Raw genomic sequence first — 24,257 nt, 5'->3', positions numbered from 1 at the left:
CATATAATGAATGAGCATAAACTACAGACAGATGAATAGTGCAATTTTATGATAAATACAATCACATCTCCCAACACAGATGTTAAAACAGGAATGAATCAATTCCAACCTTTGAAAAATAAAAAGCAGATACAGCCATACACGCATATGCATTGAGCGCTGGTGCCAAAGCAAATATTATTACATACCACCTAACGTAAAAGTGAAAGGTAGTGGGTTTTTTTCAGAACACAGTATATCAATATATTTGTTATTTGCCTCAGTAAGCATTCTCCTCAAAATATTTGTCCCTTTGGAAATTCATAATGATTACAATGGTGTGTGGGAATGAGCACCAACACAGCAACTGCAGCACAGTTACACAAGCTACTGAACCATCCAATGACCCCTTTACACTCAAACTTTAGTGCAGCTGTACCAGAATTACTATTGGCTTTGATTTATAGTATGCATTTGATATTTTGTATTTCATCTGTGTTACACTATTAAACAATTATGACTTTACAATCATACAAAAAGTAAATGTATTTATATATTAACCTCTGGAAACAATTAACTTATCCCAATACTCACGAAACAGCCATAAAACAAGTATAACATCCGATTCAGTGGTAGTCAATTTTAGTAAATACAATATGTACCAAATGTAACAGAAAATGAACACATCTGATTGCACCTGCTGTTAGAAGTAGTAAGATTTCTGCTTCATTGTAAAACTTTCCCTTTCAGTCAGTTAAGTTTTTAATCTAGTGTGCAATGTCAGTTGATGTGACCCACTTTTTTTTTTTTTTTACAATAAACCATTCTTCAGTAAGGATTTGCACACACATACAATATAACATATTACATCTTGCACACACCCTCAGCAGAAATATGCTCATTCAAACGTAGTCCTTTACAGCATACTAAATATTGCTTAAGGCTTTTTTTGCGTACAAATTACTGCAGTCCATGCTAGACAAAACACCTCCATATATAACTGAGATTAATGTTTTTAACAGTAAGAACCCAAGGTGATATGGTTACAACAAATGTAAGAAACACTGCATTTTAACAAGAGGCAATACAAAAAAACTGACCACAATTGTGCATGACGTTTAACTTCATGAAAAGGAGTGACGATGTTTCATCATCAACTGCCTAGAAACCATGTGGATGTGTAACCGCATCAGTTAAATCATAGATGAGCTACTGCTCTCGTACACAGGCACAAAGAAATGGAAGAACAGTTCATAGCCAGTCTGGTGTCACCAAAAACACTTTTGGAATTAATGTCAGCCATCATATTAGCCAGTGATTTCATTATTACAAAGACAATGACGACTAAATAACTTTTAGAGAAAAAACCCGCCAACTTAACAGGGAAAAACAGATTAGTTAAACAGTCCGTACTAGATCATATTTGTATGATAACAAAACTAAGGATGGGGGATCCTCTAAGAGACGCTGTCAGATTTGTAATTCATTAACTCAAAATAAATAAATGTGACAATAGCATAACAAAAATATAAACAGCTGTCAAATAAAGGAGGAAAGAATAAAGCTATGGTATATAAAGTATTACTCTGCGAAAGCACTTCTGTGCTGATGGGAGAATGCCAAATGTTGGCAGCAATTGTTAAGAAAAGAGAAAGGGAATTAGGGGCCGAAAAGTGCCTTTGTGGATAAAACTCCACTCTCCCTCTATTGGCCTGAGAAAAGTACTTCTGTTATGACTGCTGCTGTTCTGCTTCATTGTTATTTTCCACCACCATGTTCAGTGGCGCTGATGGTTTGGAGATGTTGTTTTCAAGCTCCAGTTCAGCCAGTCCCTCCTCTGTGTTTGTCCATGAGCTCATTGACTCATGTACTGTTACTGTGTGCTCCTCCATCTGTCTTTGGAGGCTGTCCATCTCCTCTCTGAGAGAAAAAAAAAAAAAAGAAAAGAAAAAATTACATGTACTCTGGCATTTGGACAGCTCCTCAAGCATTACACAACAAAAAATTTCACGTCTGTACATGGCTAATGTTAACAAAGTCCTTTGGTTAGAACAATAGGCGTACTTGAGCTGCCGCAGACAGTTGTGCAGGTTGTTGAGGGGCTCTTTGTTGACAGAAGTTGATGGTTTCAGCAACTCGTCCAACAGGGAGGCAGGCACGGGGCAGTCGGGAATCTTAACTGGTGTCACTGGGTTGGATGGGTTCCCCTCACTCTTCAGCTCCATGCGCTGCTGCTCCAACAAAACCATCATTTCAGGGATGTATTTACAGTAGTCCGTTATCTTAAGCAGGCATTTCTTTTTTGGATTTAAACTTACAACATTGGACTTTAAAAAAGAGAGGATGTTTTGTTTTTTTAGGCCGGTTAAACACTGGACGCGTCATGCGAGTGTGTCAGCCGCGTGGCGTGTCCGTTTATATTTTTTATTAAAATCAGAAAAGGTTACATAGAAACAGGAGGAGGAGAGGGAACTTGTCACACCACTACTACCATTCTAAATAAATACGTTTTTATCTAAAAAGAGCTACAGCTGTAATAGTGCAAACGTCAGGTATATTGGCGTAACTGATGACCGATAAGCAAATGCAAAAATAATTTAAATTAGTACAAATCTATAGTGGTTTCCCCCAAAATTTAAAAAGGGTGCTGTGGCTGAAAAGCCTATGAAAAAAAGCACTAAAACGTTCACAGTGAAGAATAAGACGCCTTACCTTCCTTAGACGACTCTGTTTGAAGTCCTGTTTGAGCTGCTGGTTCTGCAGTAGAACAGTCTTCATGCTGTTCCTCAGCTCACACACTTTGGCCTGCAGCATGAACTTGTCCTTCCTGGTGCCGCTCAGCTCGTCCTGCACCGACTCCAGCTCCACCTTGATGTTCTGAGACAGAGGAATCTTTGGAAGTTATAAAAGGGAAGGTGGAGGTGATGACGTACATACTGTACAGAAATAACCACGGTGCTCAGTTCACCCTTCGTCTCCCTAGACACTAACTGTTCACTTTTAGAAAAGTAATTCTGTAATACAGTAACATTTTATTTCTTTTTTTTGAACAACATACAATTCGCAACATGAACATATCTTGGTCCCTGCAATCCGACATACGTTATCATCTACATCTAGTTAAGTAGCAAGCTTAGTGTCCATTCTTTTTTTTTTACAAATCAAGTGAATACTTGCCTGCAGAGCTCTCTGTAGGTTGTCCAGTTCCCTGTGTTGACACTGCTCCATCATCTCCAGCTGCTGCTTCTGAGCCTCAATCTCCCTCTGCCTCTGTTCCACCTCCCACTTCAGGTCCTCAACCTGAACCAGTTAAAGTTAGACATCAGTGTCACTGAGAGTTGTTCGCCAACAAGTGATGGCTCAAAGTAAGGCTCAAACAGATATTAGAGTACTGGAACCCTAAAACTCTTCATGAAATCCCTGGACAATGATACAAGATTACACAGTCAAATGTTGTGTTATAATCAATTCAGGTTAAATAATACGAATCATAAAAAAAAAGAAATATAATCAAACAAACATGCATTGTGTCCGTCATATCAGAGGTAGAGGACCATGGCTTCTCTTTGCCAAAATATTTAAACTACCACTATCATGATCAGCTAAATATTCCAGTCAGTCTCTGACCTCTTGGTTAGTGAGCGGCTGCTTGGCCAGTTCCTCGTCCAGTTGTTTCTGGAGGATCTGGAGCTGGGAGTGGGCCTCAGCCAGCTCCTCTTGGAACCTGGAAACCTCCTGAGCGTGCTGCTCATCCTGAGCCCTGTATAGTATAAATGAGTGCTAAGATATACTGTGCAATGTTAGATTTAAAAATAAGTCATATGCTTAAAGTTACTTTATTCTTAACTCAGGGGTCTTCAATGTTTTTTAGGGGGAGGACCCCTAGCTGAAAGAGAGGGACCCCCTACTACATATTGTATAAAATTGAGTAGCAAATTAAACTGGTCCTACAATAATGTGTATACATACATAACTATTTATGGTGCATACAATACTAAAGTATATATACACACAATATACATATTCATACATCATGTTTTAATGTTAAAGACATGTAGCACAGTGAATCTTTAAGCTAAACTGTATCTGTGGAAGGCTACCTTACCTACAGGCCAGTAGCCTGTCAGAAAATTTAAATAAATCACAAATGGCCCAAATTATCTTTGCTATTAATATGTTGGACTCATGTTTATGTATACTTTTATGTATATTTTCAGACATAAGTATATTACCTTTTTTTAAATAATTAAACAGTAACTCAGTGGCCACACCTGCAGTAACTCTGAGGAACCCCTAAGGGTCCCAGACCCCCTGTTGAAGATCCCTGTCTTAAATCAAATACATGCACATACTGTAGTTTGTGGGATTCACTCTGCATAGCTTTGACCAGGTCCTCTTTGGCCTGCAGGTCCTTCTTGATCTCCGACAGCTCCAGCATAGCTGCCCTGTAGTGCCGTTTGCTGTGGGCTGCTTCAGCCTTTGCTGCTGCCACCTAAAGGACACATCGTCAGGACCACATCAGTACAGCCCGAGACAAAACCCCGGAAAATTAGATGCCCCAGGAAAGTTACCTGACTTACTATAGATACATGTCACAAGTCAGCTGCTGAACTTTTATAATTCTTAGAGGCTTCTTATTGTGCCTTGTGCCAAGCAAATGCTCTTAAAATAAATATTTAAATATATTCAAATTCAAATGACAGACTCTTTGGAAATGAAAATGATGAGCAGTTGGCATTTCAACTTAAATAGAAGAAGAACATAATGCATTCTGATGTACGGCTTAGAGCTCCTACCTGTTCTTTTAGGTCATTGACTTTGGTTTTCTCTTTTTCCAAGGCAAGCTGTAGAGTTTGTACCACCTGCTTCATTTGCTGGTCCTCCTCCTCTTTACGCTTCAGAACAGCTTGAACCTGTAAAAATGGACAAATGGGAAAACAATGTTCTGGTACATTTTTTTTTTTAAGTGCATAATTTTACAACCAAATGTTTCTATTCTGGCATACAGGAACACTTTACAACACAATGGGTAATCAACATTATAAGAAGGAAACAATTTTTTTCACCTGTAAGTTGAGCTGGACAAGATCTGCCTCTCTCTTAGCTAAGGCAGACTCTAAAATGTTGGAATGCTCCCGTAGTGTATTGTGGGACTGTGCCAATCCAGCCATTTTCCCTTTTTCATGTTCGAGCTCGAGTGCTAGCTTCTTGTTGGCATCTTCCAACTTTCGAATCCGCTTTTTGAAGCATCGGGACTCTTGAAGCTGTGAAATCAATTAATGTCATCAATACAAAATAACATAGATGAAGTGAGTTATGATAGAAGTGTAAACATGCTGCTCATACAGGGCTGCAATCAAATGCAGGAAACAATCATTTCCCATCAGAAGTAAAGAGCAGGGGTCTCATTTATAAACGTGGCGTACGCACAAAACGGGGCTGAAAATGTGACTCAAAAACTCAAATAAAAATTTGTTCTTAATATTTAAATCGGCGCTGTCTCGCCGTCACATTGTCCGCTACGGAGCGCAGGAGGATGAGATGGCCCGACTGCATGGAATACAGGATAGCATCAAATACCCTACCATTAGATAACGGCAGAACACAGTGTACATAACTAAATATCTATCTTTAAAACTATGCATATATCATCAAATGTCAAAGTCTGGAAATACAGCCGTTTAGCTCTCGCGCAAGCTTTACCCTTAATGTCCTCGTTATCAGTCCGAACTTTAATACTGTTAATTAATACGTGACAAAACCTGCATGAAGAAAAGTGCGTTTGCCTATTACACTTTATTTAGTCTTCAAATTGTATCTCGGGGTGGGGGATACCACTAGTTGATGCTGTGTTGGCAAGGTGTTAACAATCACTAATTGTTGTAAACATAAATACTGCGGTGAACCCGTGCGTAATGCTGCGTAATGCTGGCCCTGCAGGAGGACTAACCCCCAATGGAAGAATCAAGAGAAAAAGAGACTTCAGGGACCATGATGGCTAATTTGCCGATTTAGATTCCCTAAAGCTGAGCTCTTGGATGTATGTATTGAATTGGGTCCAGTAGAGAGGGAAAGGCGACGGAACCGTGCCATCCCGGTCCAAATACAGGTCCTCGCCACTCTGGGTGAAACCGGCTGTTTCAGACAGCTAAGTGTTTTTTAAAATAAATATTATATATAATCTTCAACTTCATCACTAAGGCTTGTTTGGATATAATATATAGTTCTGTTAAATCTTATTATATACATCTGGTATATTGAAGCTGTCCCAGAGTGCCGTAATTCCTGCCGTTTTGGAAGATTTTATTTATAAAAGGTAGTCTATAGATCCGGTTTCCCTACACTGTGCAACAACAGGCCGAAATTATAATTCAATTGGCAGCAATTCCCGAGCGTCTGAAAGTTTTTATTTTTTTATTTTTTTCTCTCCGCCAGTCGTCATGATTCGGTGTAACGAAAGAACAACTGCCAGGGTCATTAACATACTGATCAGCATTCACGAGGTGCTTTACATTAACTATTTATGGTTAAAAATGGGCGTGTACAGGGTGGGATAAGAGGCTGATCCACGTACGCACGCTTGTAGGTAATCTCTGATTTATAAAGGGAACATTGCTTACAGGTGTGCGTACACACGGTTTTATAAATCTGACTTTTTTTCGGCGTACGCCATTTTTATAAATAAGACTCCAGTTCTGTTCAAAAACCTCAACATATTGACAAAAATGATTGACTAATGATTGTTCACCTCATCCTCGAGCTCCATGACCTTCTCCTGGTAATCCTCCAGCTCGGTGGAGGTGAGGGTGATCACTTCCTGCAGCTCCCTCTCTAGCATCGTCTTGCTGTTGCTTACAGCCTGCAGCTCAGCCTGCAGAGCCTTAATCTTCTCCTGGATGAAAAATAAAAAAATAAAAAAAAACACGTCATTTCAATATGTTTTAGTTAAGTCAACAGGTGCAATTATTAAGGATAATTCACAATAAAATGACAAATATCTGTAGGTTAAAACAAATATGAGTCGAGGACATAGGTAGACAGAGGGCTTTCCTATTGATGTTTTCAAAATGTTGTCCTTGTTTCAGGTGGACAAAAACAATAAAAACGTTTAACTATAATATTAATCCTCATTCAGACTATGAGGAGGCATTTACAGTACAACAAGCTACCTGCATAAAAATACTCCTTAACTGCAATTAGAAATGCAAAATATTACTTATTATATATTAATGTTTGCTAGACAGGGGCAAGAATAACATCTCTTCATTTTATTCAGTGCAAGAAAAAGGTTTTATAGACCTCGTATCCATACAACCTTAGGCCTCCTGATGTTTGTAAAGTTCGTAGAAAGAGACACACAGATTGTGCGATTTATTTTCATTTGCTAAGAACTGTAAAAGAATGAGAGCCCAGTCCACACACTGTAGAATGCTCTGCTCAGACTTCCCTAACATTGATGCCTTTCCTTATGCTAATAGCCTGAAACTTTGCACCAAACTAGATATTGTAGCAGTGAATTTTTCAAGGAACTGCAAAGATCTGCCAGATTTATACAGCACCTGTAAGGCCTGGCTGTGTCCCCCATCCGACACCTGGGCCTTGAGTTTGACCAGCTCTGCCTCGGCCGTCTCCTTGTCAGCCAGAGCTTCTTGGAGCCTTCTACTCAGGATGCCCACAGCGTTCTCGTAGGCCTTGTGTTTGGCCTTCATCTCCTTCTGAGCAGTGGTCAAATCGGTCCCCAGCCGCTTCACGCGCACCTTCTGCTCTGAGATGGCCCTATTAGATGCAGATTAGAAATTAAGATAAATATGTCTATGAAATCAGGTTGCTCCGACAGCAGACCATGCATACATATGAACACAAGATGTAGCATCCATGACCAAATACCTCAATGTCGATAATTTTAGGGTTGACAATTGGTGCTTTCACAAAATATATATACTGTATTATTTTTAATTAATATCTAATAAAATATTATTTAAAGATTATTTTTTGGGCATTTATGCCTTTATATGATAGGACAGCTGAGGATTCAAAAGGGAAGAGAGAGGGTGAGAATAACATGCTGCAAAGGGCCACAGGTCGGAATCAAACATGCGGCCACTGTGGCAAGGACTGAGCCCATGTATATGGGGCTCATCCAGGTGAGCTACCCAGTCACTCCTTCCCTTTACCAATGGGATTTTAGATAAATAATCATCAATGATGTGGATGTACGACTAAGTGGGCAAATAATAGAACTGCAGTCTGGTAAATTCAGGAAATTACATCACTTAACCAGGAAAAGACAACACATATGGCATACCGGTATTACAATATCCAAAATCTAAGACGATATCTAGTCCCATAATCACAATATCCATATAATATCAATATATTGCCCAGCCCTAAGATGTAGGTGTACATACTTATTTGTCTATGTGGAGATCAGGAATTGTATAAGCAATGCCCTTTATTTATATTTATAAATAGCCCTTGATAATGGGGAAATGCACCATGATCCAAGTCCTTACTGTGATAGTCATTCAAGCTCTCCAAATCTCTATGCAGCAGATGACTCACTTTTTGGCTTCTCCTTCCATTTGCTCCACCTGTTTCCTCAGGCCTTCATTGTCTTCAGTCACTGCTGCTAGCTGGCTGTGATCAAACTGTAACGACTGGAGTGGGAGAAAAACAGAATACTTCAAATTACAATAGGATTCACACTATAACTGCTGGCAATACACGGTTTACTTACACCTGCTTATACTACATCCAAAACATTAGCTCTACTTTTATTGTTAAGGTACTTTGTGATGTACATTTGATAAGTAATATTGAACAAATGAAAAGATGTACAGTATAATTACCTGGACCTGGGTTTCTAGCTGATCCCTTTCGGTCTGAATGGCTTGCAGATGAGCCTCCATGTTGTTCATCTGCTCCTGGACTCTGACCACCTCCTTCTGCAGCTGGGCCTGCTCCAGCTCGGCCTTCTGCTTCTCCCCCTGAACGCCCAGCAGCTCCTGCTTCAGCTCCTTCACCTCCACCAACAGATGCTTTTTGGTGGACTTGAGCTCGCTGATCAACTGGTCTTTGGAGCTGGCGTCCCGACGGTAGGCCTCCACCATCACCTGTAAAGTCAATAACCGTGTGTCTAATTAACAAAGGGAGCGCTTTATCCTTTTAAGGAGTGCAAGTAGTCCTGCTCCTATTTGTCTTCACTGAGACAGCAGGCAAAATACTTTCCACAACACAATGTAACTACAGTGCAGAAGAGAGGGCTGAAAACAGGATTTGAATCCCACACTGCATCGTCTCTGGGCTTGAGTGAGATACATTTCACATGGTTATGGGAAACTGAATAAAAGGAGGTCTATACAAAACAAAATTGTACAGGAATAATCTATATATTTTTTTTAAATAGCATTGTGTTTGAAATATAAACATACGTATTATACTAAAGACAGTAGAACATTTTAAAATGATTACAGGAAACCATTAACGGAAAGCTGTGATGCATGTTGTTTTTGTTAACGCAGATTAATGTTGGTACAGCTGTACCATGGGCAGCTGTATTATGTAGGAATAAAAGAAATATAAATTGATAAAAAAAAAAATAAGAAAATAGGAGTGAACTTGTCAATGCATAAAAGTAAGAAAAGAGCAATGTTGGAAACCCATTGAAACTAGGGCTGGGCGATAAAACGATAACGATATGTATCGCGATAGACACATAATCAATATAAATAGAAAATGCGGTCGATAAAACGTTCGATAACTTGTTTTTCTTCATCAGAAGAAACCATTGGTAGAAACCAGAGGTTGTGAATCAAGTTTGGTTGCATGAACAAAGGCCCTCACTCTCTGGCAACCTAGCAACGTAGGGAGTGACACTCTAACATCCAATCATGTAACAGTATCATGTTTGGTTGCGCCACATTGCTGTCTCGTGTTCTCCAATAACAGAACCGGCGTGGAGTGGAAAGTGAGTGCCGCAGCGAGCGAGGAAATCGTTGATAAAACAGGAAAAGTCAGTATGGCAGTTTTGGGGATTTTATAAGTCTGACTGTAGATAGACCAATGACGTCAGACCGTCGTCCCCACCAACACTGGTACTACCATAAACTTGTTTTACCACTTTAGCCGCGCTCACACTTTGGAGCACAGCCGTATTCGCCATCAACGTCCAACAACATCTGCAGCTGCAACACGGCACAAGCAGCAGAGCCCCATGGAGAGGTACTCTGCATCAGCGCCTTACTAAACGCTAGAAAGAAATAACGAAGGCAGACATGCTGGGCACTGTCCAGAAGCCAGGTTACCAACCTAGCACTAAACCTGCAGAAAATAGTTCCTTCTCAGGTTTCTTATATTTAGCTAACACTTTGCACTATTTATGACACTTTATTAAGCATTTCTTATTTATTCTTTAATTTTGCACCTTAATGTTAAGAGATAATTGTTAAGTGTTCATTGTGATTTTAGACCTGTTTACATTTTAATTATTTAAGTGTTTTCCATGGTTGTGTTGACATTTCTGCTTTTATAACTGAGGGGATTATAATCAGAGCAGGGTTAAGTTTAAAATAAAAATGTTTTAATTTAATATATTTTTCTCCTGGTCCTTATTTTAAATAGGTCATAAAAAATATCAATAATTATCGATATGAAAAACTTATATCGTGATACAGTTTTCAACCATATCGCCCAGCCCTAATTGAAACCAGAGTAGCTGTCAGCCTTTTGGGTTCTTTGTGCCTTTAAGAAGCTGCAATTGAGCATTTTTCTACAAACATAAATGGACAAAGCATCTAAATACCCCATCTTTCCTCTTTCCCACTACCCTGTACATCTTTAACAAGTAGTTTATCAGTCATGCTACAGTACCTCACAAATCCCGGACTTCCCATTCATGAAGTTACTTCAGATGCAGTGAAGGGACATATTAGTGTCTTGATAATGCAGATTTTTCTTCTTTACAACCAGAGGTGCACTAAATTAGCTTTTTCTGAATTGCTGAAAGCAGCCACTGGTACATTTTGATGGACCAAGATAAATGTGCATGCACGAGTCTGAAGGGTCTACAAAAACCAGAGTCCAATACAATACACATTTCTGTCATTCTGTCAATGAACACCACCCTCTTTATTACAGCCTTTCTATACAAAATGAGAAGCAACCATCACTGCTCAATCCACCGAGGCGTGTCAACAGCACTCTTCTGAGATGACAGCCATCTGGCTCTACAATACGTCCTCCCACGACAGCGCCAGCTAGCAGATTTTATAAATAAATTTAAAAAATAATTATAAACGTAAGCAAAGTCTACAGTCTACACTGGCTGCTATGAACTCTACCCAGTAAAAGAGAGCGGTACACAATGTCACATACTGTAAAAGCAAAGGAGATGACTTACCTTCTGTTGATGGAACTGCTCCTTCAGTTTCTGAGCTTGTTTCTTCAAGGAACTGTTTTCTTGTTGAAGAGTTTCTATCTGTAACAAAGACAAATGGCCTTCATTATTCACTACACCATGGTGGTGGAGAGGTAACTAAAGAAAAAGAATGGATGCAAAAAGCTACTTGAATTATCTTTCAATTCTTGAATTTCACTGCTTAAACTAAATGGAAAACACACACCTTCATCAAAAGGAGGGAGTCTTAGAAATGCAAGGCCAGGGCTAACCAAGCCACTAGCAGCTCAGTAATTCCTACAATGCTTTATGCCCAAAGAATTGCTGCTCCCCATGACTGAGAACGTTTTTAACTACACTACAGATGTAGATGGAAGTATAATGAAGGAATGTCAATAGTTGGTGTTAAGTCATGTAAATGGATTGTATTTATATAGCGCTTTTCTAGTCTTAACGACTCAAAGCGCTTTTACATAGTACAGGAACCATTCACACACATTCATACACTGTAGCCGAGGCTGCCGTACAAGGTGCCTGCTCATCAGATAAACATTCACACACATTTACACTCCAATGCGCAAATGGAGAATGTCTTGCCCAAGGACACTTCGACTGCAGGGCCAGGGATCGAACAACCAACCGATTGGCAGGCGACCGCTCTACCACTGAGCCACAGCCGCCATGTAATGGTTCGATTCCGGTTGCGATTATATTTCAATGCCATTACCTTAAAGTGCTCATATATAAATGGACGGGGGACTTTGGGCTTTTTCATTTAGACGTAAACCTATAACGTGCACAAAAAAAGATATATAACACAATAAAGGAAAGGGAAAAGCCAAAAAGCATAATATGAGCACTTTAAGTTTTGTAGGCGTTTTCATTTTTCCACCTCCCACCTGTATCATACCTGATTTGCTTTGACCTGGACTTCCTGTCTGAGCTGATCCAAGATATCCGACGCCACCAGGACATCCTCTCCGAGCCGCTCAGCGTTGTCGTCAAGTTGGCTCTTGTCGGCGCGGGCCGCCTGCAGCGCCACCTCCAGGACAATCTTTTCGTTTTGGAGGTATTGGATGTTGTCGTCCTTGCCGCTGCTCTCTGTCTGTAGCTCGGCGAGCTGGGCCTCCAGCTCCAGGTAGCGGGCTTCCAGCTGGTTGATGGACTGCTCTTTGGTGTGCAGGTTCTCCTGAGTGGTGGTCAGCTGGCGCATCAGCTCCAGATGCTCTTTCTGGAGGGACTGCAGCTGCACGTCCTTCTGGGAAAGGGTCAACTTGGCCTAAGATGGAGAGTGTGTCAAAGGCGGTTTGGAGTAGAGTACAATACAAATTGTACTGCCTATACAAGGTGGAAAACCAATGATTTGACTACCTGCTCTAGTTCCCTTTCCAGGGCGCTGGCTGTGTTGGCCAGTTTAATTAATCGTTCCCGCTCATCCTCAAACTCCTCCAGTTTGTGCTGCAGATCATCCTCCACCATGTTCTTTGCATCCTGGATCTGCTTATAAGCAGCTTCCTGTGTCAGCATGTCGACCTAAGTCACAGACAGTAAAAAAGTTTCACACAATATGCTAGATTGATTTAAACAAAAGAAAACAATAATACCTTGTTTTAGTCCTGGATAATTTAGAAAAGCCTGCTTTTACCTGATTGGCTTTTTAACTAAATAAAAGCCTTCAGGTATGGGTTGTTTCCTATATAAACTTTACAAACCTGATGTCGACATATTCAGAAAGAGATGTTGGAGGAGAGTATACCTCAATGCTCTGCAGCTGAACAGCAATACGCTCTTTATCTTTGATAGAGCGGTGTTGGGTCTCGGTGAGTTGGTGCGACAGAGTCACATTCTCCAGCTTCAGATGTTCCAGGACACCAATCTGAGTCATCTGTCCAGCCTGGGCGAGATACAAAAACAACAAAGTGTCATGTCAACTCTTGTCGGACAAATGTTAAGCCCTTTCTTTCTTTTTTTTGACGTTTTATTCATTCATTTGCAAATCAAGTCCAAAAACAAAAAATACATATACAGCAGTTAATTAGTTACTGAAGCATATTCCCCTCTCAAAGGCATGAGCTCCTTCCTGAGAACTGATTCTAGTCAAAACACAACAGAGGTCTCAGTCCAGTTAACTTTAAAAGGGACAATAAAAGTTAGACCTATACCTTAGAGTGAACTGTGCCTAATTATATTATTTCAAATGTCAATCCCCTGATTAAAAACCAACTGCATTAGCATCAACCTTACCTGCATGTTGGCCATTTCACTTTGCAGTCGTACTCTTGCCTCCTGCGCCACTGCTAGCTGCTGCTGGTACCACTGCCTGAGCTGCTGAAGTGAGTCAATCTCGGCCTGGGATGTCTTCATTCGGCTCTGCAGGGTGCTGCGCTCCAGCTGGACCTGTTGAAGCTGGCTCTGAAGACCACCCATCTGATGACGCAACTCCTGGACTGCAAACGTGAAAGACCAAAACATCTCATTTTAACATGAGTGTGAATATGCACTGTCAGGGTGTTTGCCAATATTGTATTGGGTGTTCAAAAAAACATGAACTCCCCCCAAACCCCAAAAAAAAAATGGCACAGATGACACATCATCTACAAAATTTAAGACCACACAACAGCATAATAATAACATTGTAGATACACTATAAACCAAATAAACATATGTATAAATGATCACCATAAGCCCATCATACACCTCTCTCCCTAGCACAAAGCTTCTGGAGCCCTCCACATCCAATCTGGAAAAATATTTATATGACTTTTTCTTTTTCAAATGCCGCCACCCTAGCCCACTCTTGAACTGACCACACCCCTTCATTCCATAGTGGATGTTCATTAACTCAAAGCACAATTAGAGATGTTGACTATTTATTGTTACGCTCAGCTCTCTGGCTCTCCGTCACCCACCTGTATTGTCTCTCAAGGTTACAGTGCTTTGCATCTCCTCCACCTTCCCCATCAGCCTGTTGTATTGGTCTTCGGCCACATTCAGGTCATTGCTCAGAGAAGTCAGACTGGCATTCTTGCTCTCCAGACTGCCCTGGAGATCCACCATGGCCTTCTCAAGCTGGCTGCAGTTTTGCCGCAGTGTGCCGACCTCAGTAGTGAGGGCGCTTTGCTTCACCTGGCTGAGCTGAGCCTCCTCCTTCTTAGCCTGCAGCTGGGCATTCACTGTAGCGAGCTGGGCCTGAAGCTCCGTCTTCTCCTTGAGAGCCTGGAGGAAAGGACAGCATGGTCAGTACTTACACCCCGATTATTCTTGGTTTCCAATATACTGTCATCTGGGTGGGTAAATTGAAAAAGCCATTAAGCTAAACTGAATTTTTTTGAATGCTGTGATAAATGACATGGCATTATCATCAGTACACCCATTCTTATGAAGTAAATCTCCACTTGTCCATTTGGCAAACAAAAGCACATTTGTAAATATATAAATAGATTATTTATATTGGTCCTGTGTTTCATAAGACATGTCCTTCACAATCCTGGGTAAGCATTTAAATAGAAGACTATTTGGATAAAGTTAAAGTATGACGTACAAGCTCAATAATGGCAGATATAGGTGGCACAATTAACCAGCCATTAATGGGTATACCACCAGATACTGCAGCAAAATTAAATGCGAGCGCATCCGTTTCGGATTGCTACAAATTACTCTGCATCGTTTTTCAATTGGGTTGTAAATTAAGTATCTAAATACTAACTGACTCATGTAAAGGATAGATACACACAGTTATAATTAATTATTATAATCAATTAATTGATTGTTTCAGGTATCAATTTAGGATAATGAGTCATACGTCTAATGTACAATAGGTGAGCAAAATAGCAGCAATAGCAACACTTTTCAGTATAATACAATCAAATTGTCATGTCTTTACAACTTATTTTATATGAAACTGTGAAAGACATGTTGATTAGACTCTATGCTATTTTTGAGGGTGTAGTCTGTTAGATGATTTTCATGGTTTTATGTTATTTGGTCCACTCCTGTACAAAATACGCATGGATGGGTGATTTGTGCAAAAGGAACGGAAAATATGAGCGAGAAATCAAGAGGTTATATTACCTGATTGGCTTCAGATGACAAAGATTCCAGCTGACCCTCCAGTCTCATTTTCTCTTTCAACACCTGCAGCATATCATCATGGCCCATCACTGAACTCTCCAAAGAAACACTGCAACAAATGTAAATAACATTAGTGCGCTGATGATTAGTCATTTAGTTGATTGACAGAACATTACAACAATTTACATAATCAATTCATTGTTTCAAGTAATCTACAGCAACAAAACAAAAATGCCAAACAATTGTGAGTTCCAGCAATCAATGTGAGGAACTGCAGTTCTAGCCAAGCATTATCTTATCTGGCTTAAATATGGCCGTAAACACAATGTTAATATCTAGAATTGTTGATTGTAGCCATTATTTTACAGAGGTGGAAAGAGGACAAAAAAAAAAAACTACTTAAGTAAAAGTACTATTACTTTAATGAACTTTTACTTAAAGCTACATTGTGTATGAATTTCTCCCATCTAGCGGTGAAATTGTATATAACAACCAACTGAATATTACTTTCTAGCCCTTCCTCCTACTGTGGCCGAACCCAAAATTAGCTCTTAGTATCTCCACCGTTTCCACGCAGCTGTTCTAGCCACTCCAATATTAACTTTGGTCTTGTTGCTTTGCCTGTCGCGTAATAATTCTCTTTTTCGCTTCCCTGGCGAGTAATCTCCCCCTGGCATTCGTCACGGTGCCAATAGGTGTAAGAGGGCGAAATGTGGAGGTAGGTCCCTCTTTGGCTAATGTATTTTAAAGATGGAGGCGCAACATGGCTGCCGTCATTCGAGCGGCTCGCTTGTATGTAGTCTGAATGATTCTGAATGTCAGATTCTACGCTTACGAGAATACTTTGATTAGTTGGTGGAAGTAATTACACATGAATGAGCACACATAGTGGTGCACGATATATCGGCCGCCGATATAATATCGGCCGATATGGTCATTTTTTTACACATCGGTATCGTTCCGATGTCAAAATAGGGCCGATGAATAGAGCCGATGTGAATCATTCCTGTGTATTTGACGTGTGTAGGCTTAGATTTGAGTGTGTGAGAATTTAGATTTAAATCTGACCTGTGGAGGGCAGTAATACGCTTAACAGCGTCTATACTGCTGAAATCAGAAGAAGAAGAAGAAAAAGTGTGGGCGGGGATGTTGGTTTTTGCAGACGGAATCTGCGAAGTGGGACACTGGAAATTTTAGTAGACCACCGGTTCTCGGTGGGCGGGGGAGAGATGAATGTTCGGAAGTAAGAGGTTGCTGTTCGGTTGCTGCGGCCCGCCGTACAGCTTAGTTTGACCAGTGGGCAGCAGCGGCGGCCGGAGTGGGCAGCGGCAGCGGCCGAAGTGGGCAGCGGCGGCGGCCGAAGTGGGCAGCGGCGTCGGCCGCCGGAGTGGGCAGTGGCGGCCGCAGAAGTGGGCAGCGGCGGCGGCCGAAGTGGGCAGCGGCGGCGGCCGCCGGAGTGGGCAGCGGCGGCGGCCGAAGTGGGCAGCGGCGGCGGCCGAAGTGGGCAGCGGCGGCGGCCGAAGTGGGCAACGGCGGCGGCCGAAGTGGGCAGCGGCGGCGGAGATCATGGGGGTACATTCTCAGCGGTGAAACGCAAACGGGGGCTGGACCTAGCTAGGTGGAAAGCTAACGCTAGCCAGCCACCTGTTCCATCAATCCTGTTTGCAAGTGTCTGCTCATTAGACAACAAACTGGAGTACATCCAACTTAAACGAAACTCCAAACGCGAGTTCAGAGACTACTGTGTTTTTCTTGTTGTGGAAACATGTCGCCGGGTAAGAGTGGAGATTTTGTTAACACGGACTTATGCAGAAATTAGCTGCTTGTATCCCACTAAATGCTAACTGCTGGGGAAGTTTGTGACTAGTAAATGCCGACCGTTCTACATTTCACGCAAATTTACAACTGTGTTTATAATCTGCTACATGTAGCTATTGCACACACACGTAAAGTTCAGCTAATGCATACTAGCATTAGCGCTTGGTTGACTGTAAACACCTGTTTTGTATGTCGTTTTATATATTTTAAATGTGTAACCATTACAGCCACGGTGAAATGTTGTTTCGTGTATATGGTTGAAATGACAATAAAACACATTTGGGTTGAGTTGAATGCTGCCTCACTGTCGATCTGTAGGTGGATGTGGCTTGGGAGTAGAGTCTAAGCAGCGAAGCAAGTGAATTCTGGGATTTGGTGTCTTTCATCCATATGAGCAAAAAACGCATTTTATGGCTTATCTCGGCCTAGAAGGCACCAATTTCTATAATTTCAAGGGTTAGGCCTAACCTTTAAGTACTTGGCAGTTACTGTACTTCCAGTTCAGACTGCAAAAGCCAGTGTCTGTTCAGTCCAGTTTTTTCTGGCTCCATTTTCACATTTTACCTCTTTCAATACTTTTGGCTTTGGCCATTTAAGGCCTACTACCGTACTTTAAAGTTTTGAACTGTTGTACAATGTTTACAGAATACAGTGACTTGGTCTCAAGTGAGTTAGATGTTTATTGTGAATACTCAGGGTTGGCTTATTCATAGTGTGAATTCAGGACACACTTGTATCCTTTTAAAAATGTATTTTTATATAAATATTTAGATTTTCTTCTGAAAATCTGATGACAGTCATATTTTGCACACAGGTAAAGGTGCCCAATATCAGTGATTTCTGAAAATAAATCACAAAAGTAAAAAAAATGCCTTTTGGAAAATAGTTCCTTATTTGATTTTCATAAAAGATGTGTTCTATACAGAGATATCGACATCGGCAAATATCGGTATCGGCCATAACAGCAATATTAATATCTGTTATCGGTATCGGCCATAATTTTCACATCGGTGCATCACTAAGCACACATTTGTGAAAGAACAAAAGGGAGTTTTGCTAAGAATCAACTCAAAACATTACATAATGGAGGTTTAAGTACAAGTAAAATTACCAGAATAAAAATCTACTCAAGTAAAAGTAAAAAGTAGCTTATTCAAAATTTACTCAGAGTAAAAGTTAAAAACTTATTTTTTAACAGCGGGGGGAGATAAAGCTTTTTATATTTATAATTTATTTATACTTATTTAATTACATGACAGTCTTTTGCGATCTGATAAGGGAACAAAGCCATTTTGAATTTAGTTTGTTGACAGATACTTTGCCAAAGCAACGCTGCAAAACAACATTACAGACCTCTTTTATTTAGTAACAGATGTGATTTAAAATGTAGCGAAGTACAATACTTCAAACAAAACATACTTAAGTAAAAAATAAAAGTACAGATTTTAAAAACTACTTTAAAAAGTAAAAGTTCACAAAATAACGACTCAATTACAGTAACGTGAGTAATTGTAATTTGTTACTTTCCACCTGTTATTTTATTCCTTCTCTATTTGATGTAGTCAAGTACCTGCTGGAGAAGCTGTCCCTGCGGCTGCGAGGCTCCGCCGTCCCTTCTCTCTCCCGCTCCAGCTCCAGCAGGTGCTGCTCTTCACTGGCCGCCTGCAGCACCTCCTGCAGGGAGGGGAACTGACCCATGGCCTCTGGGGCAATCTCCCTCCCCTCCACCGTGTAGGAGCCAAGCTGCCTTTCCACTGCTGCTGAGAGCATCCCGACTGTCCCCCTGGTAGACACACTGCTGTAGGACGAGCTGTCGCTGTCGTTGCCGTCATTCCCCGGCCTTGTTCCTGATTCACTGCCGTCAATTTCGGAGACATTGTCCCCGACTTGGAGCAAAGCACCAGGCTGTGCCTCGGTCTCCGACGTCACACTGAACTCAGACAACGTGGACACGGAGCTCATGGTGGACTGGAGGGAGCTCATGGTGTTGTCTGCTGTTCTTACTCCACCACCTCCTCCACCTCCACCGTCATTCCCAGAAGACTTGTAGTCAGCCAATGAGTGGATCTTGCTCGGCCGGGGTGATCTGGACTTTCTCTCCTTGGAAGGGGGAATTCCCAAGCTACCCAGTTTGGGACCCCGGGGGACGCTGGTCCTCATGAAGGAATACTCCGTTGTCATGGCAACAGTGTTGGCCCTGGGTAGACCCTCAGGATGCAGCATGAGCTCTGGATCCAGGGTGCTGAATGGCCTGTTCTTGGGGGTGGTGCGGTGAGACTAGAAACAGAAAGAGATGAAACCATGTACTGCCAATGTGATACAATCAGACAACAAGGTTGCTCAGCTTAAAAAAAAAAAACACAGTATAAAATATTCAATTGGGAATAGCAATGACAGAAACTATAAAGAACAAAAACACAAATAGAGGGCAATTCTGGAGCCAAACGTGCACCAATGCGTAACATTTCTCCAAAGTGAACCGCTGTGGCCTCAATACCTGATAAACTGTTAATCTTCTGGGTTAAATTTTACAAGAAAATAGCATGTTTAGCAGCCAACTTCAGCTGAGAATAGGTCCATAAGCATGAAGCACAAAACGCCACATATACAGCATCAAGAAATAGATAGTTGTCTAATGGTAGACATTTCATTTTAATGATGCAGAAGCTGCCAAAACTGGTTTTGAAAACATGAGGACCTTTGAGGGCAAATAGAAGAGCTGGTACTGCCCATAACCTGATAGTTACACCATTCACTCACCCTCTCCTTATGTCTCTGCACTCTGTACTGTTTGAGTTGCTCCTCCAGACGCCGGCGAGCCTCCAGGCGAATCTTCTCCTCATTCTCCATATCCAGCGAGGGCTTCTGGTTTGCTGAAGAGAAAGTATGTTAGACCAACTGCACCACAGCTCTTTATTTACACAAGACCTGGTTTTATATGACTGTAAAAGTTGAATCTTAGCAATGAGCTGTACATTAAAATTATTGATTCAATGCTTGTACTATATTGTTTGTTGGTGAGGAGTGAAGCTGCCTGGAATCCTGTCCTCACACAACAATAGTAAATAAATTATTCAAATTGAAGTTTCCTATCTCACACCCAGGGCAGGAAACATGTTTTTGGTACAAGCCACGGTGACTAGTAATCCACAAACTGCACTGCAACATTCTCCATTTTACCTGACAGCTATTGCGGATTTTTAGAGCAGGCGGCAGGATGGGTGTTGCAGTACATGTTAACACCCATGTATCTAACGGTGCCCTATGCTGCATCAGTCCATTTGCTTGGTTGGTGTACACACATATGAAAAACTTTAACTCAGTCATGGCTGCAACAACTATGCGGCTAGTGTTGCCAATATTGCAATGACTTAAATGAAGATATTGGATCAGTCATGTTTATGTGCAACCAAAGGAGATGCTATAGGAATTTTCACGTGCCACCAACAAGATAACATGCTAGAGGGATTAGTTCCGAAATGCAGTCATTAGTCCATACAGTGTTCCAAGAAGCACCCATACCAAAAAGGGGTAGACTCAAACAACTCAAGAAAGTCCCACTGAACCCTTGTGTTTAGATAATACACAGACACGGGAGTTAAAACAAATGTGTACATGCGCCAAAAAAAGCAAAACATCCCACAGCAAAATGGGGTTAAAATACAGGTGGGTATAGAGGGGGCATTCACTCCACACAAGTTTATGCTTACACAATTGAGTCTCCTGCATAGGCATACTGAGTCTGAGGGACTGCAATGAATCACCCTTGTGAACCGTGATCTCAGCACTAGCCCCCTGAGACTTCTCTAGCATCATGGGTGGTAAAGCAGCCAAACCTGGGGAGGGCTCTTGGGTCTGGGAGTTGACAGGGGAGCTGGTGCTCTGGGGAGGGGGTGTCGGAGAGAGGGACCCATTTACATGGGTCGTCCCTGCAGCACTCAATTCCACTGCCAGTCCGTTTCCATTTGGCATCGCATCTAAACTGACAGCACCTGAAAGAGAAGGGGGAAGAGAAGCCGTAAGGAATTTGACAATTAGTTGAGAAGTTATTATGAACTAGACTGCAAAGCGAAAGTCCACAATTAGCAAGCTGGCTGGGCAACTCTGTCAAACTACAAAAGCTTAAGAGAAAAAGGTGGCTAGAAACATTCATGCAGCATGTGGGTACTGATGCATCCCTTTAGCTGCACCTACTCTTGAGCCTCTTTCCGACCAAGCAGTTACAGGAACATAGTTATAAGAACAGTCCGCTTCTAAACAGTTCTAACTACTCTCACCCAAAACCAGTTTTTGCCATTTGCAGTCACACTGGCCAAGTGGCCATAGGGAATGATAGGAGGGGTAAGGGAGTGACGCAAGCACGGCAACGGTCTTTATAGCTTCGTCACTGGACTTTAGCGTAGCGCCACGTACAACAAACCAGCATGGAGGCCATCGGAATGTTCGTGCCTTGCCGGGATCCTCATAATGGCATTCGAACGGTGGCGTTTAAAGACTAGGCTGGAGTACTTAACAGAGAAACACAGAAGACGAAGGCTCCAGCGTAATATGATCCTAATTAATATGATGGAAGGAGATAGAAGAGCAGAGCGCAACAGGCAAACAAAACGACGGGTATATATGTATATGTATATATGTACATATGTCTGTGCACCAATCAGAATTTAGCAACAGTTCTGATGACAGTTGTGGGATCGTTTGCTTATGTTACCAGGCGACAGTGAAACAACTGATCAAATCACACCCACAGTCCGTAGCAAAATAGTCAAGATTTTTGAAAAAATTTGAGAAAATAACCTTTTACCTTCTTTTGTAAAGTAACAACTAACTTGTCAACTTTTCAGGAGTATTTAAGGCTTAAAAATACATATTTTTAGTAATTTTCACATTGCCTTATTTTTTTCTTCTCTTAAACATTAACCACTGTAGACTATAAAGGATAGTGCCCCCTGAAGATAATTAATTATAATTCAGTTCAGCCACCTCAGTTCAAAGAGCCATGTAACATGGAGCAGTAGAACGCTCAAGGCCTTGTAGTAGCCACCAAAACATGTCATGCATGGCAAGTGTTACCAGTAATATGCCTAAAGGGGGAAGAACATTGCAGGTCAACAGATCAGAGTTGGAAACAAGCTAAGCACAGCACAAGGACATTCATTCCAGTAGAAATATATTACAAATATGTCCAACACAAATGATTTATTTGCCTTTGACATCTTTGTGATTAGACTCACTGACAAATAAGACCAGGCCTCTACAGGCTTTATGTTTTGTGACATTAGTTCCCTCATATTAGGCTATATACACACGAGTCAGAAAAATCAATTTTGGCATATAAATCATTGCATATTCAGATGGACATTACAGACATATCCCTATAGACACTTAACCTAATTGTATCCCATCGAGACAGCATCAGTACTCACCATTATGAAAATCCCCTTTTAGGTTTTGTGCGTTGTCCAGTCCTTGTTGTTTCAATTGTTTTTCACCTTCCACTTTGGATTTTATACCATGGTCTCCTTGATAGGCATTGGCCTCCATGTGAGCTGCTTCTGATTGGTTAGTATCCATTTCCATAAAGAAACTGAACAGTCACAATACTGCTGGTGCCCCTTCAGAAACAACTTCTCACAAAACCATCTTCTTAGGAGACAGGCCAGCTGGGAGCATGCCAGTGTCCAGGAACACTTCTGAACACAGTCAGCACTAAAGAGAGAAAATGTATAATGCGCAGCCCATGTTTGGAGAATGACACATTATAAAGATCAATATACATCACAGAAGATGCTGTAGCTCCTTAGAAGTGATCGGTTTTTAACAATAATGATGTTATGTAACAACACAGCCTGCTTTAATTTAAACATAAGCTAGAGTGAAGGGCTAACAAGCTGGCTTGGTAACGTTAAGTAGACTGTGTCGCGTTAAATATAGATTAACATTACATTATTTTACTTTGACATTGAAACAGATGCGACAAACCCCGTTAACAAATATGACAGGCCAAAACGTTTCAATTTAAACGGCTAAGGTTACAACAGATCTATCTAATTAAATAGTTGTATAAGTCGGTAGAAGCTGTTGATAATTCAGACATAAGCCATATCGACCAGTAAACAGGCATTTAAATCCAAGCCTTTAACATGTATCTCAAGCAGTTTGGAGAATTTTGCACAAACAATTCAGAAACATATTAGCCATGCTTACAAATTGTGTACATTTGTCGACAGGTCCGGTTTGCATTTATGGATTTTAAGATAAGTCTGGCATTAGCTAGGTTATCTCTTTATTAACAGCGGAATGTATGCAGCTGTGGAGTTAAAGTGCAGTGACAGCGTTATTATTCAAAAGTCCTGCAAGTTTAAAGTTATATAATCATCTTATGCTTTAAATATTAATGATAATCTTTGACTCCAAGGTGGTGTTGCTAAGTTAGCTAGCTACGTATCGGAGTTATTACACTCTGTGACGTTCCAAATCGCCTAGATCTGTTCAGTTCCAGTGTCTTTTTGCTGGAGTCACCACTTCAGTAGAAATAACAACGTGACAGTGATTGATAAACGTGCATGTAGATGCTTTTATAGTCCCCTAATGTGTCGACTGGTTTAGCTAGGTTTAGTAAAACTCTGCCGGTTAATGACCAGGAGGATAACGTTAGGCTTAAAGCCAAAGCTAGCTAGCGAGACAGCTAGCTGCTAGCTAGCTATATGTGTTTACCACGGAACCTGTCAAGCTACATTTGCTAGCTAACTCGCTAACGTTAGCTAGAATCGCCAGCGCCAGTGCAGAGGAGTGATTTCATAAATATTTTAAATAAATCAACGAATTACCTTCCGTCGGGTAATTATGCTACAAAACCTCGTGTGTAAATTATAAAATGACAATTTCGGTAAATGTAACAAAAAACAATAACAGCTCACCCTTTTGCGAGCTTCGCCGCTTTTACTACGTGGCTGTTTGGTTTCCGTCCCTTATCTGTCCGACGGGAAACAGA

The 24,257-nt window shown here is 41.1% G+C and overlaps 1 protein-coding gene across 3 annotated transcripts; it reads right to left on the bottom strand.

The window, feature by feature from the left end:
• Positions 1 to 30: 30 nt before the first annotated feature.
• Positions 31 to 24,257, bottom strand: golga3 (golgin A3). Of its 3 annotated transcripts, none has more exons than XM_028577142.1 (24): positions 24,184 to 24,257; positions 22,690 to 22,972; positions 20,974 to 21,255; positions 20,024 to 20,136; positions 18,834 to 19,540; positions 15,446 to 15,554; positions 14,284 to 14,590; positions 13,619 to 13,821; positions 13,131 to 13,268; positions 12,746 to 12,907; positions 12,285 to 12,653; positions 11,378 to 11,455; positions 8,829 to 9,092; positions 8,542 to 8,636; positions 7,539 to 7,755; positions 6,728 to 6,871; positions 5,046 to 5,243; positions 4,776 to 4,892; positions 4,332 to 4,471; positions 3,607 to 3,739; positions 3,157 to 3,279; positions 2,692 to 2,856; positions 2,044 to 2,210; positions 31 to 1,899 (listed from the first exon to the last, which is right to left on the bottom strand). In XM_028577142.1, the coding sequence occupies exons 2-24, from the start codon at positions 22,841 to 22,843 to the stop codon at positions 1,710 to 1,712; spliced, it is 4,575 nt and encodes a 1,524-aa protein (XP_028432943.1). In that variant the 5' UTR covers positions 22,844 to 22,972; positions 24,184 to 24,257; the 3' UTR covers positions 31 to 1,709. The 3 variants fall into 3 exon arrangements, with proteins under 3 accessions (XP_028432943.1, XP_028432944.1, XP_028432945.1); XM_028577143.1 differs by having other exon boundaries at positions 2,044 to 2,207; XM_028577144.1 differs by having other exon boundaries at positions 21,100 to 21,255.

The sequence above is a fragment of the Perca flavescens genome, chromosome 5 (assembly GCF_004354835.1).
Source record: "Perca flavescens isolate YP-PL-M2 chromosome 5, PFLA_1.0, whole genome shotgun sequence".
Classification (NCBI taxonomy): domain Eukaryota; kingdom Metazoa; phylum Chordata; class Actinopteri; order Perciformes; family Percidae; genus Perca; species Perca flavescens.
Note: the sequence above shows the minus strand (reverse complement) of the source record. Positions and strands in the feature narration are given on the sequence as shown.

Bases quoted from the DNA above. Each gene is read 5' to 3' on its own strand.
- golga3 (XM_028577142.1), bottom strand. From the start codon at position 22,843: ATGGAAATGGATACTAACCAATCAGAAGCAGCTCACATGGAGGCCAAT. The intron at 7,756-8,541 runs GTGAGTCATCTG...TGCATCTAATAG, and splicing joins ATGGAAGGAGAAGCCAAAAA to GGCCATCTCAGAGCAGAAGG. The intron at 4,472-4,775 runs GTAGGAGCTCTA...TGTGTCCTTTAG, and splicing joins TCAATGACCTAAAAGAACAG to GTGGCAGCAGCAAAGGCTGA.